The sequence below is a fragment of the Lonchura striata genome, chromosome 4 (assembly GCF_046129695.1).
Source record: "Lonchura striata isolate bLonStr1 chromosome 4, bLonStr1.mat, whole genome shotgun sequence".
NCBI classification, from domain to species: domain Eukaryota; kingdom Metazoa; phylum Chordata; class Aves; order Passeriformes; family Estrildidae; genus Lonchura; species Lonchura striata.
In genome coordinates, this window is record NC_134606.1 from 69387932 (window position 1) to 69407966 (window position 20035).

Sequence of the window (20035 nt, forward strand, 5' to 3'; positions counted from 1 at the left end):
GACATTCTTTTTACTCAGTTACCACTTTTTATTCTTTCTTTCCTCATGATGTTTCCAGCTACTGATGAATCTTATTAAACTAAAAATTAGCCTTTTAGGATAACTAAAAATAATGTTCAAATCAAACAAAGTGAGTACACAAAGTAACCCAGCGAAGGGCACACCATGGAGAGACAGAGACACTGATGTCCAGAATGCCAAACAATCCTGCTTCCCAATAAAACTCCTGCTTATGATAGACATAGAATACTTTACAGAGCCTCTGTTATAATTTCCAAATCCAGTTCTGCTTCCTGCTGCTGTTTGCAGTGCTAGAGGTAAAATTAATGAGCTGATCCTGAGAGCTACATAAAGGTTGCCATCAAACAAGGTTTGAGGATCTTAGTTAAAGCAACTTTTAAGTGTTCCACTTACCTGAAACCTTCTGTATGACCTCATTTACTTCCTTCATGAACACTTTTTGCACAAATACTAAATGGTTTAAAAGGTCAGTTGTGAGATTATGTTCGAATGAGCCAACCTGTGAAAACAGAACATTTGAGAATAAACCTTAGTTTTAAAAACAGTGGATTGTTAAGGTTTTTTTTTTTTTAGCTGCAAACATCAGAATTCTCAATTACAAATATGCCAGACTATTTTTCTGACTAAGAAATTAGTAGGAATGCCCTGCTTTTCCCCAGCAGGTGTTTCTTTTAAGCAACACCCTTTTTCTCTCCAGGAAAATTAACTATGGAAATTGGCACACAAGTAGAACTTACAAATAGAACACTCTGTGTCGAGCAGAAAATTTTATATCGTTAAAGTTCTCTGTCATGTCATTATTCCACTTATGGAGCTCTCTAGTCACAAAAAAAACCCCAGGAAACAGCTATAAAACAATAAAACAGTCTTCCAGTTTTTCAGTATTTGGATTCAGCCTGTAAACCTGAGAGTTCTGGAGGAGATGGATTGTTTAAAAAATGTGAAGATGCACAGACAGAACTGTAACAGCAAGGAAATAAGTTATCAAAGAAGCCTGCAACCTTCAAGACCTACCTCAGCCACACAGCGCAGGTAGTTGCCCTGCAGGTAGTAGCCTTGCTTGGCAGGGAGCTCATCGATGCTCCAGATCTGGTCAGAGTAAGTGTCATGCTCTTCCATGACATATTTCCCTGACATGGTGACAGGAGGCAGGTTGAGACTGGCCGAAGGAGGAATGGTTGACATGTCAGTGGCAGAAACTTTTGAAGTGAAGCGCAGTCTGTGGTTTGGAAGCTCAAAATTAAATCTGGTTTGGGCACCTGTAAAATGAACGCGAGGAAAGAAAAGGTATGAACTGCTAAAAGAATCTCTTACTTATCCTTAAATTCAAGAACAGTTTTGGAACAATAGAAAAAAATTTGAAACACTAAAAAAAATTTAAAAGTTAAAATGCTTAAAATGTTACTGAAGTTTACGGACCCAAAGAACTATAAATATCCACCCACATGATTCAGGGTTTTCTCAATTTCTAAAGAAAGTGAGGACTCCACAGTAATAAGACTAAGGGGGAAGTCATACAAACCACCTCATGAGTACTGAGGCCCTACAAGACTATTCTCAAGTAACTTTACAAATTAGAATTTAATTAAACAAAGATCACACAAACTTATTTTAGCAGTCAGAGAGAAGCTTCTTGGGAGGATGCTATATATGAATGTATACATGTCTTTATGTGCTCTTGCACTTTGCCTCTGGGAATTTTCTAACAACCACAGTGAAAATTCTCTATATGGGCCCACAAATCACGGAAGCCCATGTTAAAAAAACAAAGTTAATGTCAACAGATACAAAGCTCTAGCTATAAGTCAATAGAAACATTGAGTGCTTTTGGATGTTTATAGGGAGGCCAAACTAAAAGCAGTAATGTTTTTAAAGCTCCAGAGAACTGTTACCTGTCATTCCATGACTCCTCATTCTTCCCATCTTGTATTCCGCCTTCAGGGAGGGCAGGAGCGCTGCTCCGATGGCAATCCCATCTATCATGGCACTGAACTTCAGCACTATGGGCTTCTTTTCCAAGCCTTCTGGCAGCTGTGGGAACTCATTCGTTTCAACCGGTGTTTGATTGATGCTCGTTGGAGTCTTCTCAGAGGGCAGAGGAGTGGCCACATCTTCTTTGGCTGGCTGGGGCCTGTGGACCAAGACAAAGAGCAGGAAACCCTTCCTGTTAATCCGCCTGGCTGTCCCACAGTCACCTGAGGTGACAAAATCCTGGCAAGGGGAGGGATTTGGGAGCACTCACGCGGTGGAGGGCTGCCGGATGAGGTCGGAGATCTGCTTGGAGAGCTGGTGGGAGCTGCGCACCATCATGCTGTGCAGCGTGGCCGGGTGCTGCGGGATGTTGATGCTGATGGCCCCCACCTTCACCACAGCCGCGTTGTTGGTTTTCAGCCCCCTCTGGGCGCTGTACAGGGCCTGGGATTTGGCAATGCTGCACTTCACCACAGTTCTGACAGCAAAAGGGAACAGCAGTCATTTGCACAACCTTCCCAGTTGTATCTTACACTGAGTTTTTAAGTGTTAGCTGAATTTAAAGTAATACTGTTTGGCAACTACACCCACATTCCTTTTTCTTTCACTTTACACACAGATGCACTACATGCCACAAACAACTATGCTACACTTAAGGGAACTACACATCATGCATGGCAAAAATATCTGTTCAAAACTGCTATTCTTGCCTAAAGTAAGGTCATTTCAGTGCATACACATCAGGCTGCATAGAGACAGACTAATTTGCACACACAGAAACAAAAAAAAGAGCCTTCCATTTAAACTCCTGTTCAGGAATAATCTTGAATCATCTTTTGGTAAAAAGTCAAATCTGAGATTTCCATCCAAATAGGTCATTGGAGGAAATACTTAACAAAGCACGTGATAGATGAATTTGTGAATTAATACTGATGTTTAATTCAAACATATTATTCCAAAATACATAATCAAAACTTAATGTTGAGGAGGATATGGTTCACAATGGTTACCCCAAGAAAAATATAACTGCACTAAGCTGACAGATTTTGATGTTATAACAGAATTTTGACATAGCAGAATTCATTAAACTCCTATAAAAATATATTGGGGTTACATATTAATGTTTCTATGGTCAATTCCTGGAGGGTTACCCAATGGAAGTATATTATGCAGCCAACACAGAATTACAGCCTCAAAGAGAAGGACATGTAGTTGTCAAGGTGCAATACATAGAAAAATAGGCAACAAAACTGCAACATTCAGTGCAAGTTTCTCAAATATTGTATTTCAAGGGGTAAAATACTTTTTGTATCATATTTAAATTGTTTATAGACAGTTTGGTCTCATGGTGGAAGACACATTCTATGAACTCCACTCTCTTAAGAAATGTTTCTTCTTAGTGTTATGCTACAATATCAGCAAGGCCAAAGCAACCCAGATGTGGAAATAAAAACTAAAAAAAAAACGACACCACCCTTCTGATTATATTTCTTATAATCAAGAAAAACACAGCACTGTAAGGCATCCACTGGCCTATTGACAGCAAATTAATTGACTGAAGTTCAAGGAACAGTCTCAGATTTTCACAGCTATGCAGGAAATGCAAATAATCTCAAGCAGTTCAGAATTTATATTTTAGGGCAGACTGTCAAGTAGAAATTATTTTAAAATACACGATGAAGGAGGAAACAATTCACAACAATTTTCAGAAAAACATTATACAAATAAACATTACTTATGAAAAAGCCAAAATTGTTTTATTCCACCTCTTTAAAAGAAAAGTATAATTATTTATCTTGAAGTTTGCTCGTTTCCTACTTTCTTCCTGCTACCATTCTGACTGAACTGTTGTGAAGCCAATCAAGAACACATTTCCATCTAGAACACAAAATACTACTGCATTCAAACCATTATAAACATTTCCTTTATTAAAAATGTATTAGTCCAGAATAGCTGTTGAAGGAGAAAAAAACCTCAGCAAAATTAACTGTGCTTTTCTCCACATTTCATGCAACAAATTAACTCCATCGCTGCATGCCTACAAAAAACCTACTTCCATGACAAGAATGAAATGTGGAACAACTGTCTGGCTGTCCATTTATTACTAAAGATGTGCAGCTGGCTTACCTACAGTGATAAGCCTGTAACACATCTGGTTGTATCATTAAAATCATTAATCATTATTTAAGTTATATTCCAGTAATACTTCCAGAAAGAATTCTATATTCTCACATCAATGCCATAAATGATCACTCTCCAGACAAATTTGTGACAAAAAGTCTTTGTCCCACTACAAAACTGACTACAAGGCCAGTACTCCACAGATTTTTGGGAATGCTGTAACAAGCATGTGGGAGGAACAAAAGTCAGCAGGAGGCTTGTAACACACAGGAACTACTGCACTGAGTCAGCTGGAAACTCAGGCAGCAGCAGATACCTGAGGTTTAAGTAAAGGGATCCTTCCCTTAATTCCAGCCATAAAGAATTTACTTTCTAAGCCAGAGGCTGTATTGTATTCATGACTCACCACGAGATCAATCCAACATGGTTTTATCCAATCTTTTAATCATTTCTACTTTTGTTGACCACATCATATGACAGTCAATTCAACAACTCAGTGATGCACTGGTTTAATGCTGCTATCAGACAAAAAGGAACACAAATCCCAGTATTTTCCCTACATCACTTGCAGTTTTTCAGTCCATCACCTCTCCTTCCAGACATTTTGAAGTTAATCCTGTATTACCACAACAGAATAAACAGACACAGAGAAGAGACCTGCACCCACACACACAAATCTTCAGCATGCCTGGGAGTTAAACCAGCACACAGAAAAATGAAGACAAAAAGAAATGGCCCTGTTCATGATGACACCACAACTGTAACTCCAAGCACAGCAGTTCCAAAGCAAATCTCACCTCTGTGTTCCCTTACATTTATCAACAGTATTTCAGGTCATTAAAATAAGTACAGAAGCAGATCTAAAGAACTTAAGGGCTGGTGAAACCATTCTAACATTACATTAGTGAGTGCAGTTTAATAGCAGTCCCTAAAACTATGCTGCTAAGATTGACCAGGGCTTTTTTTTAGGCAGATATTTAGAGGACTTCATTTAAAAAAAGCTTATCTAGGTAATACTAGATGGTGAACCAAGACGTATTCAAGAAACATCTGCCTCCACAATCACACACAGTAGGAAAGCAGCCATTATCTACACAACACAGAGTTAATTGCAAGACTATTAAACATAATAATATGACATACAGAAACTCTTGTTTGGCTGTGCTTGTAGGAGATGTAGGAAAATCCTCCAGTCTACAGATGAAGATTGAAGAGAAAGCAAGAAAAACAAAAACAAAGCAAATAAAGAGTAAACAGTCATGCAAAATTAGTCAGTTAATTACTTGTAACCCACAATATGACATTTATTTTCAAAATTACCAAGGTGAAGGTTTTGGTTTTGCTCATGTTTGTTCTTTGATCTTGTTGTTTCATTTAAGATTTATCATTATTTCCACCCTTTCCTTTTGTACCCTCCCTATATGTAAAACAAACAGTGAAGAGCTTTGGTCATTTTCAGAAACCCTTCATGACTGTGAGATTGGAATTGTTATTTATCCCTCTGAAAGAAACTTACTGGAAGCAATTTAGCTGAGGAAATCATAAAATTTTGTATGTTTTCATTTCTATGTAGTATCCTCCAAACTACCCAGGAATTAAAAGGAGAGAGAAACTCAAGTGACATTGTTTAGCCCCTTTATAAAAGAGTCCTGTTCTAAGACCAGTACACATACTGAGGGTTACCCAGCTAACACCCAGATTGTGTGAGGGTGATCTGTGCTATGGTTGAGCTCATTCTGCAACTCAAACAGAAAGAGATGCAGCTGGGAACAAATTAAAATAATGCATGGCCTTTTTGAGTCTATGAACCTGGCAGAAATAAAAAAGCCAGAACAATGTGAATGCTGAGCAAGTGATTAATGATGTTCATACACAAGAAGTGGCTGTCTTCCCTCCCCTGCTTGTTGCGTCAATTATATAAAAGCTGGAGAAGGGATATTGGAACTGTAAAATTAACATGAGAGAACAAAGAATGATGCATCATGAGAGTTGAAAAATATATCTATTAAAGAAACACTATAGCTCTTAAACAGGAATAATTAGGAATAATTATTCCCTACAAATCTCATATGGTTTGAGCCTACAAGTTCCAAAAAGCAATTAGAAGCATAAGAGAAAGAATACAACTCATACCACTTCTGTGAACTTGAACAATTTTAAATTGTGAGACTTCCTACTTACTGGATATTTGGGGTAATTCCTTCCAATAGGACGATATTGACACCTCCTATGTGAGCAGTGGCACACGTCTCAGTCATCTTTTGGTGTAGCACATCTTTAAGAAAAAACAAAGTATTTAACGGCATTCAGTCAGTACAATACTTCAGGTTTGCTTATTGCTTTTAAAAATATTGCAACAGGAAAATAGTTGAAAAAATCACAGCTTCAGCAGTCACGGTAAGTGATGCCAACTATAAAATGTGACAAGAAGAAAGCTTTTGAAAATGAGTGACTGTCTTTTAAGAGAATTTCCACCATGGCACTTTCTGAGAAGCTTGAATTCTTTCATAATCCTTCAGCATCCTAGCAATAATTATTTGCAAACACTTGTTCAATATTATTATATTACACACACACACACTGCACACGCACATGTAAAGCTGCCAGGGAATTGAATTACAGAGAATGCTGTTAAGCTCATCCCACCTTTCATTTTCTCTTTCAGGGTGAAGCTGCCATGGATTCTCTTCAGCTCAGACTCCATGGTGAGGCCGCCAATGTCAGCTTCCAGGTGGGTCCTGTTCACCATCCCTATCCCAAAGACGATGAGGGTCACGTGCTGTGGCTCCGAGGTCACCAGGCTGCGCTTCCGCCCGTTGTCCTGCTCATTCTCAAACACCACCCTGCAGGCAGGCTCAGTGGGACTTCGAACACCTACAGAAACACCAGCAGTTATTCAAGGCTTTATTTGTAATCAATCCTTGGTATATCCCATTTATATTTGTCTTCCAAAGAGAGGATCACATATCTTTCATGTCAAGAAAACTCCAGAAAAATTATCTGTGCCCTGCTCATTCCACCCCAATACTCCATTGCAACTGAACCAAATCCAAGACACAATGAAGACACTAATGAGTGATGTGTTTTCATTATTATTCATAGATACGCTCTTATGAACCTTATATAAATATTTGTAATGATCTGATTTTATTGTTATATCAGAAAAATGCCCTAACAGTTTCCAGTTGTCCTGTTTATTTTTTTGATCATTCCACAGGCAAAGGTTCTTATAATTCTGTTCTGGATGAACAAGTTCTCCTTTTCAACATTCAGGAAGCTAAAAAAAAGGTAATAAAATTTACATTTTGTGCAGATATTGTAAGTCTGTATATGATATTCTGTGCATGAAAGACACTGGTATCTGTTTAATACAAGTTCTCATCTGACGCTTTCTCAGTTTTTTGTTCTTTAGTTAAAAGAAGTCCAAGGAAAATATGGCCATAGAGCAACTATACCATCCCCTGCATATTCACAGCAACAAAGAGAATGATGCTAAGTCAACTCAGATTTACTCTGCTGTGTTGAAATACATTAGAAATAGCAATAATCACACCAGATTTCAAAGTTTTAGGTGAAAATATGGCCCAAACACTTGTAATCTTTGTGGGATTTGACCAAAATCATATTTCACCTTTCCTTCTCCCACAGCAAGATTCACAGATTTTTTATTTACTGTCATTCTCAAGGCAGAAATTAATTCCCTCAGGATGGCTTACGTACATTCTTGCATATTTTCACAGAATTATAATTTACAGCACTTCCAGTACCTCCTTGAAAACAAAACAGCACCTCAGGAGGAAAAAAACTCAATCCACACTATGTAATTAGTGAGTAAAATTAAGCTTTCCTTTTGTACATCATCTTGATGAACTAACCAAAAGCTCACCTCCGTCCTCACCACTTGCCCCTCTGATCCAAGTTAGATGGGGTGGGCAACTCACAAAAGCCATCTCATGAGCAAGCTTTAGAAACACCATTTAAGCAAAAGCACACGCACTTGGTTATTTGGGTTCATGAACCACTTTACCTGTTGGCCCAAAAGTTTCAGAAGACTTTTCTAAGATGCCAGTTGGATCAGAAATGAGTGAATAGAAGTTCAGTAGCTTATACATATTTTGCCAGCACTCCGCAGAGGGCTCGCTCTGTTCCGACACGGTAATGGAGTCAGAATCATCCATATGGATCGTCACGTGGTCAACCACATCTTTGGAGCCTTTCCTGGACACTTTGGAAGTCCTTCGCTCTGACCTCCCCAGGGAATTCTTGTTGCGAGACTCCTTCTTGTTGTTGTCGTTGTTTGCTCTCTTGTTCTTGGTGTTGTTCACCCTGGTGCCCCCGTTGAGGCTGCCCCGGGAGCTGCGGCTGAAATCCGAGGAGCGGAAGTCCCTGTGCTTGCGGGTTTTGAAGGTGGGGGTCGGGGAGGCGGAGCCAGCCGTGTACCTGCTCAGTTTGATGTCTGTCTGCGTGGCCTTGATGTCATCGATCATGGTGCTGAACTGGTGGATGAGCCGCACCAGGGCCATGTCCACGTGCTGGCTGATGGACTGGCAGGAAATGGTGAAGTTGCAGTGGAAGGTGTTGTAATAGCGCTTGTTCAAGTCGTGGAAGGAGAGGGCGTTGGTGGAGTTGTGAGGGGTGCACATGGATTTCTCCATCACCACAGCGCTAATGCTGAAAGTCTCCAACATCAAAGCTGGTTTGAATTCCAGAGGAGGAAGATTGACTGCTCCTTGCCTAAGGAAAGGAAAGGTACAAGTTAGTACTGTGCTGCTTTTTATGACAGTGAGAGTCAAATATGTTTTTTTTTTTACACAGCTTACATCCAATTTACTGAACTCAGCTTTTTATTTCCCTTAGGATATCACCTTTTTACCACAGTTCTAAATATAATAAGATGAACTTTTACAGTTTCATACTGTGTGCTACTAACATAGAAATCATCCAGTTCTATGAAACCTAGCTTGGCATGCAATCATTCCATTATATCCTAAAGCTTTGCCAAAAATTGTTCTGGGGGAAGATTGAGCATTTTCATAAAAAGTCACATCACTACTATTTACAGGATTAATTACAAAACACAGTTTCAGAACCACTCAAATTCCCCCCCACTATTATTCTCACCAGCTCTCCCCCTTCCCCAGTCTCCAACTTTCAAAAGTAGCTGAGATTCAAGCAGTTAAAATTCCCAAACCATTCCATAGGAAGATTAAAAAAAATATTAAAAAAAAAATTTAACAGGAAGACAAAATGAAAGATTAGAAGAAAAAAGGGCTCTGGAAATCAGTCCCCACATGAAAAGCCTAATTTCTGTTCTTTAGCCAATACACGTATTTTTAAGCCTCTCATCACACCTTCGGGCTCGCTTGCTTTTCCTCTCCTTTGCTGTGTCTGAATCAACAATATCTGCTCTGAGGCAGTCCAGAGTTCCTGAGAAAGAGAGGTACTCTCCAAAGTACATCCTGTAGCACAGGGGCATCGCATCCTGCGACTGAATTCCCGTGTAACTTAGCAAAGGTTTGAAAACAACCTACAAAACAAAACACATCCGTTTAGTTACTGAAGGCCTTGATTATTTCCACTCTCTTGCTCATCATTTGGTGATAAGCAACCCCAGTTACCTGTGCATCTGCCAGCTGGACAGCAGGAAAGCCCTGGTTGCCCTCTTCCACTCCTGCAATGTCATCCTGGCTGGTGCTGTGCTGCGAGTGGGTGCCATCCAGGGTGTTCTGGTCACTGGACAGAACGGTGTTGAAGTCTGAAGCAGAGGGGATAGTAGGAAGATTGGGTGCCACACCTGGAAAATAAATACCCATGGAACACTAACACCACAGCAAATCTTACCACCACTGACTCGACTAATTCACTGAGATTATTTATACAAGCAAACAAGCCACAGTGGGGTCTGTAACCTCACAAAGGTGGCATTCAGGATAAAGAAAGAGCCTGATATTGCTGGAACAGGTAGATTGTCCAATCCAAATTTGGAAAGAGTCTTTCTACAGAGAAACAGATTCCAGTTTACAAAGAAGCCGCAATAGTTCAGCAGTATGTGTACAGCACAATGATATTTGTAGGATCAGAATATTGGTTCAATATTAAAAACAAACTAAAACAACTTCTTATTGCCTAAAATTTACATAGCACAGTTGAAGGAGTGCTAACAGAAAAAAAGATTCCACTATAGTGTTAGAGAAAAAGAAATTAAGACACACATTGAAAAGGCTGAATGATGACAGGCCAGCAAGAAAAGTGAGCTGCAACAAATTGTTACATATCTGGTTCTTCAATACGCCTAAGATTTTCAAAAAAATATTTTCTTCTTCATTCCCTTACACCAGTTAACCCATTCCTATTCAAAACACATGCTGATGTTTAGTCTCAAAATTGAACTGAGAAAGAGCAAGGATTCCAATGCACAAATCACAAAATAAGCATATACAAATAAGATCAAAAATAGCCAACAAAACCAAGGAACTCAGCAACAGAAGATGATTTTATGGCGCAACTTTTGGCAGCTACATGTAACTTTAGCAGCTACACAGAGCTCCAAATGCAAGAAATAGTTAAATTTTTGGAGGCAGGGTGAGGCAAAAGAAAACAACAGTTTTGCTTAAATCTCATCTTTTCATTTTCCAGGTTGCTGGGAAGCCCCACAATAATACTTTGAACCAATTAAGTCCTGTTGACCATAAATCACTCTCTCAATTACTTTCAGTCAGATAGTGCCAAACACAGGCACAGCCAACCCAGAACCACCAAGAAGTCAGCTACAAATCAGCAATACCTGTTGGAAGGCTGTTGTGCCCAGGCTTGATGGCTGGACTTTCCTGCACGACACTTCCCCTGTTTCCCACAGCATTGGACATCCAGTTATAGAAACTCACAGAGGAAGGCTCAGAGAGCAAAGGGTGCTCAGACAACATGTCTGTGGCCACGGTATTTCCTGTGCAGGTAAAGCAGAGGCTTCAGCATTTCTTGCATCCAAGTCAGCAAAAACAAGGAACATGGCACCCTTTCACTACCAACACCTATAAACTATAAAAATAAGCCTAATTCTCAAAGTTTATTTCATTAAATTATGTGTCAAACAGCACTATGGGTGCTACTACAGAAGTTACATGTGGCACTGATGGATGTTGCACTACACATGGTTTTGCATTTGCTCATCTAGACCATTGGAGGAAAGGAGTCATTAAGAAATCAAAATACCTTTTTTTCTGAACAATATTTCAGTCCCTGACAGCAAAGGAGATAGGTTTTGGAGAAAATACAGTATCAAATACAGTATGCAATTGACATATAAAGAAAAACTGATAATAATACACTCTGAAAAATAATACAGAGCATGAACACTTCAGTGTTTCAAGCTTCTAAAATACTTGTTGAAAAGACCATTACTAAAAACCTGCAATTTATCATATGCAAACTGTCAGTGAAATATTAGTTTCAGCTCTCTTTTTGAGCTACTCACAAGGTCAAGAAAAAACAAATGTAAAATGGTTATTTCCTTATTCATTCAAAAAGACAAGGAAATTAGGCTACATCACACCTGTTTGTGCTACATCATACTTTTTTATGCTACATCATACCTGTTCTTGTTAAAGAACTACTTTTAACTGCAGTTGAACTTCTTTGAGGAGTCCCTTCCAAAAGATTGTGCAGGCTAGGAAAGCTCCCAGTGAGATAGCTGAGCAGACTTTCTTTCCTTGGGCTTTCCCTGACTCCCATTCCTGAGCGGCCAACATGCACTGGTGAATCCGTAGCTGTATCTCCACTGGTGTAACTCAAGGAATGATATGGATGGATGCCCTGTGAGCAGAAAACGAAGAAATTAATCAAGTACTGTGGACACTGCAAAAACAAAGCAACATTTGGTATGAATATAAGCCTGGAACACAGTCATTTTAGTACAAGTTACTGGAGAGCTTTGCTAATCTTCGATTTTGTATCATGACAGTTAAATCCTTGTTTCTGTTGCCAAAAATAACAGATCAAAGGCTGTAAAGGTTAGGGCACATCCTTAAATGATGCACATGAAGTTATTTGGCAAGAAAAACAACAAAGAACAGACAAAGAATATAGATCAACTGCTGAAGCATCCCTTTTGTAAGGTCAGGAGCACACCCTCCATGTACTATACTTTTTGCATGCAATTATTCATCTGCAGCTACAGGACTGCTCCTGAACAGGCCAGCTACAACCCTCTTTGCCCTGGTGCCCAGCCCTGTGCACTCACCTTGATTTTCAGCACAGAGTCACTGTGAGTGTGAGTCTTGGACAACTTCCTCATGATCTCAGCACCAGTGACAGGCCCAGAGGAGGCACTGGCAGGGGGAGGGCGATTGGCTGTTCCTTCCAGGAGCATTGTGTGCTCACTCACAGTAGCTGCACCCAAGCAAACAGTTGTCCTCATTTAGATATAATTGGAGAACTAAGATTATCTATTATCAGGCACATTTATCTACAAGCAGCCATGAGCTTCCCAGTGCTGGCACACACATACACAGTGTTGTATGATTTATAGACAAATAAGAACTCCTCAGAAAGGGGTGGGCTGGGTTTTGATTAATCATCTAAGTGTATCTGCTTAATCAAAACATATATTTGAGAGAAGGGACAAAAAGTTCCATTATACTGTATGATTATTACATACAAGTTTCTCACACAAACATCTTGGCTCTCTTAAATCTGCTAACTGCTGACTGGCTTTTAATTGAAAGGTAGCAAATAACTAAATTGATTTATTTTGTGCAGGAAAAAGACAAGACAAAAGATGTGAAGAAAGAGGTCCCCTGTTTTGTTTTTCCCTGAACAAGCACTAATTATTGTAATACTATAATTACCATTGTTAGCAGCAGCTTCAGAATGAAGGTGATTAAGAAAAGAAGATTGATCATTCTAAAAAGATTATAATGTGTCAAGCATTAAAAGTAAAAAAGATACACATCTGAGAGGAGCTGTTTGTCCCTATGAATTGTTAAGGGGACAGTAACACGAAAATACCTGCATCAAATTCAAACTCTGCTCCATCAGCACTCGTGTCACTCTGAAGGCCCCCTCCGTTGTCCAGTCCAAGGCCATCCTCATGCTCGTGGCAGGCATTTGGCTGCAGCTTCATTGGCTGGGTTGGTCTGTGCAAGCTGACTCCTTTAAAGGCTGGGGTGACCACAATGAACTTCATCCACTGCCTTGCTAAGGCAACCAGACCTTTCTTTAAGGTCACTAAGGCAGGAAGGCCATCACTCTTTAAATAAAATAAAAATAAAAATTCATATCACAGCATTTTGAAGTAAACTGGAGGAGACAAAAAGTCAAAGCGCTCTTAAATCTCTATATTTAAGAGGTTTATGACAAACATGCTGGCACCGCAACACATCAAGCAAGAAGCCAGGGAGCTAAGAGATAAAAAAATTACAGCTTCATTGAACACCATAAATATGTTTAACTACATGATCTGAGGATCTAGCCCAAGGGGGCCAAAAATAAATAATGGCAAACAGACTTGCTAAATATGAAGCTAAAAGCACTTGTGTAATTATCAGAGTCTGAACTATGGGCTAAGATTCATAGCAACTCTGTACAAACAGAACTGAAATTAAAAAGATTGTTTTGACTATTGCTCATAAGAAGAATTTTAGGAAAAGAAATTTGAGGCCAAATATAGAGATTGTTTTGATTACATCACTGATTTGTCCTACAGAAAACAAAAGCTTAGTATTTTGACCACAAATCAAACTGTGCTATTTGTGCCACAAACTGATCACTGGTTCTCAGCTGAACATGCTAAAAAACACAGTATTTAAATCTGACAGCTGTGGAATTGGATTATAAAAATGACACAAAATCAGGAATAAACACTCCTCCCTTATCCCTGATGTTTGTTCAAATAACTATTTCCCACTACAATCTAGGCATTTATATTCTAAAGCCACCAAGAAAAATACTCGACTCTTAAACCCTAAAGTTTGTACAATTCTAGTTCCTTCCTTAAACTGTCTGCACTACCCTTGTGTTTCTAGAAGACATGAAAACTAGTTCCAAGGAGAGAATTTGGAATAAATGACCCAGTTCGTGCACTTGCCTCAATAACTGAGATTTATTCAATTTTAAAACCATGAGAAATTAAATCTTATTAAAAGGCCATTGAAATATGACAGAGAGGGAATGAAATCTGATAAAAGCCATTTACAGCTTTAAAGACATCCCTTTTTGGTTTATGATCTCATGTATTTACTAATAGTTCATAAATATTATGCATATATGTAAGTCATAACAAAAATAGCAGATGTCAAAGAAAATGAAATAATAGAAAAAGTATCTACTTATCACTTTAATAATGCATATGAGTTTGGGTTATGTTTTCTTGTTTGTTAACCTTCCTCAAACTGATGCCAAATTTAAGAAATTAGAATCAGCATATTTGAAACTAAAGGAAACACATTTCCAGTTTTCTTGGGTAACTCACCATTGTGGCATCCTCAATAATGGAGTAATTTGCTTGATGAAGGTAATGGTGCAATATATTACAGAGTAAACAAGAGGGATTTTCTTGCAAAAAACGAGCCACTTTGGTAAGCCTGTTGTATTTGCTTCTCAGAGGGAAATGCACACTTTTATTCTAGATTAAAATAAAAACATTTTCAACATATGAATATACTTGCAAACAGAGCATCAATGACAAGATTTCATCTATGAGGCAATCTTCTCACTTATTTTTGAACTTCTGCAACAAGGATTTACCTCATGGATACCCACCCGATTTTAAATACTGCATGTGAAAAATAATTCTGGATGCTTATTTATATATTTGAAGTAATAAAAGAAAAACCTGGATTCAAATTGCAAGCCTTATAAAGTTACATCTGGACTAACAGACAGGCAAAGCCAATTGCAATTTTCGAAGAAACAGTTTATTCCTAGTTAAAGACAAAACAGGCACTTTCTAAAATTTTGTTTAATGTAGAAAGAAGGCAGGAAGAAGAAAAGGAAAGGAGATAGGAATAAGAGGCTGCTGCAAAGCATAATTTCTGAGCAGAGCATAAAACCAGCATCACACTTAGGTCATCCACCTCACTATGCAAGACAGGATCTTAGCATGGGTATCACGTCCAAATCTTCCCACTAGATGGTGCCAATCAAACCAACAGCAAACAAAAATACTTCATAAAATATACCAGGCACTACTGCCATATTTCTTATTCTTATTTCACCTGGAGGTGCATTCCTGTAATAAGCATGAGACTTGGCTCTGAAATTCAGACTGTGAATTTCAGAATTTCAGAAAAGCACAGCTTTTCATGAACTCTTACGACCAATTCCAAAGGCTCACTAAAGATGCTCTAATTTTGCCAGCAAAAACATCCAGAATTCCAAAACCTATATATAATCTATCATGCTGTCCTGTTCTGACAGGCTCATTGATTTTATAAAGGTTATTTACCTCTAGAGCTTCCGTCATAATGCACCCCATAACAGCACAGATTCGAAGGGTCCCTTCAGTTTCCAGCTTATTTAATGATGATTTCACTTGATCAATGGGAACAAGCCAAGCACCAACTGCAGGCGTGGCAGTGCTCAGGAGATTCAGCTGCCTGTGGAGACAAATAAAGAGAAAGGCATGTTCACAGGCAGCAGCAGCAATAAGCAGCATTTTCTGATGCTGTTATGAGTGACAGTCAAATAGGTAAGACATTGATGCAAAGTAATAAACACAGACATACTGCCCAGAAAACAAGAACTGGCAAAAAGTACCTGAGGCAATTTTTGATTTACTCACTCACACACTTATGATTCTTCCCACTTGTGCTACTGCTATTCCTTCCTTTTCCCATTTGTACTCCCTACTGAAATAATAGAGTTTGAAATTGTCATCACTGACTGAATCCCACATGAAGTGTTACATGTCATGAAGGACTTTTGCTAAAGGGCTGAGGCAAGAGTACGAGCAGACTATTTTCTAGCTTATGGCTCTATACTGACAAACTGAAATATTTGGCTTATTCAATATACACAATGTGAAAAACTATGTTACAAAGACATCTTGAACTTTATAGTGCAATGGCAATCAGATCATGCATGTTATCAGGTTGAATACCAAAAGCACTGAGCTGTTCTCTTCATTGGCACTTCACCCACTCAAAACAAACATCTTCCCCTGCTTTTCTCCCTCATACATTTCCAACTCACCAGAAGCTCTTAGTGACAGCTTTTGCTTTCACTTGGATTTTTTACTCTTCCTTTTTTCTTCTTTTACTCACATCTAACTAAGAATTTTCTAGCAGCACTTCCATAGAAATGAAAACAGTAAAAAACTGAAACAAGTCTTACTGTGATACATACAAACTCAAAATTATAATTTCCAAAGAAGCTAAAAATTCCATTCAGAACCTACCAAATACAAATGCAAATTAACAAAGCAGAGCTGCTGCCATTTTCTCTCTTTTATATCAGGTAAAATTATACCTTGAATATATATGGGCTGGGGAGCGCACATTGGTGGGAGCTGCAAAACTAAACCAAATTTCTTTGATTGTCAACTTCATGCTGCAGGAGTCAGGAGGAGGAGGCATCAAGGGGATATCTTTTTTCAGATCATCTGATTCAACACCTTCATCCTTCAAAAACAAGGAATCATTAAGTTAGAAGGGAAATTGTCTTCCAAAATTATTACACTGAAAGACACTAACATACCATAAATGCTTTTTTTTTTTCCCACAGGCATTTAGGCAAAGCAAAATAAACTAATGCTGTTCACTAATCCTCCCAAGGGACCCTGCAGAAAGCTGGAAGTTTAGTGTCTAAGCAAACAGGATGAGTGTCTAATGATTTCTACCCAGTTTGGACATACCTGCTCATCTGAAACTGAATTTCCATTAATATCTGAAGAGGGACTTATTCTGTCACAAGGGAGGTTATCTTCAGATACATCAGTGTTGTAACCACTACCAGTGGGGGAATCTGAAGAGTTGTTTGATGCAAGCAATCCACCTCTCTCTGTCTCTCTTGATTTGCCCATTACTCCAAATGTGTTATACAGCACTGCCCCAGACTGTCTTCCCCCTGTAAAAACACTCAGACTGTAAAGGTTGGCAGCACATAAACAGTTGTAAGTTATGGCCCTTAAGAAGAGAAATACACATGATTTTGGTTAAACAAGATGCATTACCATTTTATTCAACAACTTATCACTACAATTTCAAGCTTCTGATGGTTTACCACAAGTAGTTGAAGAGTACTCACAAAAAGACTTTTTAAATATTACTCTCTGAAAAAAAGTAAGTCAGATGATAGAAAACACACGCATACTGCGGGGTTTTATTAACTTTCTGTGACTAGCTTTCCCCTCCCAGAGATGAACTCTGGCTCTATAATGCACTTCCTGTGGATGAGTATTTGAGTGATGAGTGAAAGCATCAATTTCAACCTTAAGTTCAGAAACTGATTAAACCAGTTTATGAGAAATTATTTAATATATATTACTAGTGACACTTACAACTAAAAATGTCTTCATTGTATAACCTAAGAAATTTATTTACCACAGACATGTACTATTCAGCATCACCCAGTTGAACAATTTCTAATCAACTAATTGCTAAGTCAGAAGACCTAACAACAGAATTCAGTCAGTAATCTCTGAAAACAAAATAAAACGCAGCCTTGAAAAGCTTTACCTTTTATAGTTAAATTTTCAATTCCACACTCAAACATTATCCAACCCCACTTCTCTTGACTAGGACCAATTCGAGCTACATCTGGAACAGCTTGTTGATCTGTTTCATCCACGAAAGTGAACTCATCCAACTCTTCCAAAGTAAAAAGTACTTTTGATTTCCCAAAAGGAATTGCTGTTATTGCACAAGTTCCAATATCTGTGAAAGGAAATAGATAAATTAATATTTACTACTTTGCTCCAAAATGGAAAAAACTTTACATCTTCCAAAAAGCTCTCTGAAGTTGAGGGAGTTTTGTGGGAGTTATCCCTTTGGTATTTCTCAAACAGGAGGGAGGAAAAAAAAAAAAGAAAGAAAAAGTTTAAACTTGAAACACGAGCAAGAAAAATAAGCACAAAAAGAGGGTAAAAAAACCTTGCTCCTGGTCTGTTAATATGAGCAGGATAATTTTTAAATATGAAAAAAAAAACCAAGGACTGAGCAACATTTAAAATCATTTTATACCTAAAGGTCAAATACCTCAGGCAAGGAACTACACTGAGTCCATTATATCCCTTCTAATCCTTACTCTGCCTCCAATTTGTAACTGCACTCACTTTTAAAGTAAACATGAGATGCTAAGATCCTTAGAAAGGCTCATTCTCAGATCTTTTAAGCAGAAGATGATGACTTTTCTTGGATAGTGCTCCAAAACTGGCCCCCTTGAATGTCTATAACATACCCAACACAGGGCACTACTGCTAAGATTCTATCCATGACTAAGTAAAAAGAGAGGTTTCAGTGTTCTCTGTTTTTGTTTTCTTCCAATTTGATTTGCTCACTCATCTTTGCACAGCAGTGTGATTTTCTGTTGTTTATTTATTTATTGTGTATTTTTAATCATCCTGTAATTCCTTATGTCTGAACACTCCTGTTTCTTACGGAATCGAGTAAAAACTGGTGTAGATTCCACCAAAATTGAAGCAGTTTAACAAAAACCGCCTCTACTTTTGGTCATCTTTTCCTGGTTAGCTCTTCCAGGATCAGGAGTTACAGCAACATTTAAGTCATAGCTTCTTGAAGGCATTTCCTTAACACAAACAACATGGAAGTCAGTTGGGTAGATCTCATTTTCAGCTTTAGAGTCGTTATAGTTAAAAATCTACAGGTTGTCATGCTGAAATTTCTGGAAGAACAGGCACATTGTTTAAAGTGTTACAATGCAGCAAGAAAGCAAATAAGTGTAATTCATTCCCTGCAAAAGGTGACAAAAAATGGCAGCTGAAAAGAGATTAGCTGGGAGGAAGGGAGCTCAGGCCTCAAATTCCAGCAGTGTACATCAATATTTACAGGGCAAAACAACTGCCACACAAACTGCTTACAAGTCTGTCTTGACAGCTTTTAATTTGCCTAAGTCTACATCTACCACTTTGTGGAATAATAATTCATCCCCAACTTCTTTTTCAAGTATCTTGAAAAGCTGTAGGTGCAAGTAGCTTTTTATCCATGTTGATAAAAAACCTACAACACAAACTACAAAATCAAGACCAACTGTAACTACTTCCTTCTATTAAAACGGACATTTCCATATTTTAATATTGTTCAATACCTGTTGTATCAAGACCTCTCAGCTGTCCATGAACACGATGTATGTTCAATTTAGCAGCAATTTCTTTTCCTTTTTCTGCTCCAGAATTGGATCTCAGTGAGCCAGAAGACTGAGGCTGCATTTTGCTGGTTTGAATGTAACGCTCAAACGTGACAGAATTCCTCCCAGTTTCTGCATTGTTCGAAGTCTCCTCAACTATACCCCTTTATAATATCAGGGAGAAAAAAGCAATTAAGCAAACCTCAAGGTAAACAAAAACAATGAAATGAAACATGTCTGAAGTTTATGACAAATAGTGGCATGTACTGTTCTTACCTGTTCATACGAACTTGAGTTGCAATTCTATCAAAACACAAAGCTACCAGAGAAACGTGAGTCACTGTTTTGCTGGAAGAAACTCCTGGGGATTCATCCACAGATGCTTGTAGCAAGCACAGGTTCACCTGTACATAGAATTCCATCAAAGAGTAAAGACATTTAGAATAGCATGTTACATTCATCACTAATTTCTGACAGAACCTTGTCTTATACTTTCAGTAAAAAGAAAAATAAAACCGTGACACCCACGACATGGAAGCCAGTTACTCCTATGGTGTTTGATATTTAGCTACTGCATGCCTACCACCATAAAATTAAGCAGCTCCAAAGTTCAAAACTTTAGTTC

At 38.4% G+C, this 20035-nt stretch overlaps 1 protein-coding gene across 4 annotated transcripts in view; it reads right to left on the reverse strand.

Annotated features, from left to right (window-relative positions):
• BLTP1 (bridge-like lipid transfer protein family member 1) overlaps positions 1-20035 on the reverse strand; it is an 86758-nt gene that overhangs the window by 23788 nt on the left and 42935 nt on the right. For all 4 annotated transcript variants that reach the window (XM_021554956.2, XM_021554953.2, XM_021554951.2 and 1 more), the window contains exons 33-53: positions 19687-19814; positions 19372-19574; positions 17784-17981; positions 16961-17172; positions 16576-16727; positions 15554-15704; positions 14579-14731; positions 13117-13357; positions 12350-12498; positions 11703-11922; positions 10898-11056; positions 9732-9907; positions 9465-9640; positions 8141-8847; positions 6760-6987; positions 6295-6388; positions 5257-5307; positions 2264-2470; positions 1914-2152; positions 1036-1280; positions 415-520 (exon numbers count right to left, since the gene is read on the reverse strand). In XM_021554956.2, coding sequence (XP_021410631.2) covers positions 415-520; positions 1036-1280; positions 1914-2152; positions 2264-2470; positions 5257-5307; positions 6295-6388; positions 6760-6987; positions 8141-8847; positions 9465-9640; positions 9732-9907; positions 10898-11056; positions 11703-11922; positions 12350-12498; positions 13117-13357; positions 14579-14731; positions 15554-15704; positions 16576-16727; positions 16961-17172; positions 17784-17981; positions 19372-19574; positions 19687-19814 — 4195 coding nt within the window. The remainder of the gene's footprint in view (positions 1-414; positions 521-1035; positions 1281-1913; positions 2153-2263; positions 2471-5256; positions 5308-6294; positions 6389-6759; positions 6988-8140; positions 8848-9464; positions 9641-9731; positions 9908-10897; positions 11057-11702; positions 11923-12349; positions 12499-13116; positions 13358-14578; positions 14732-15553; positions 15705-16575; positions 16728-16960; positions 17173-17783; positions 17982-19371; positions 19575-19686; positions 19815-20035) is intronic.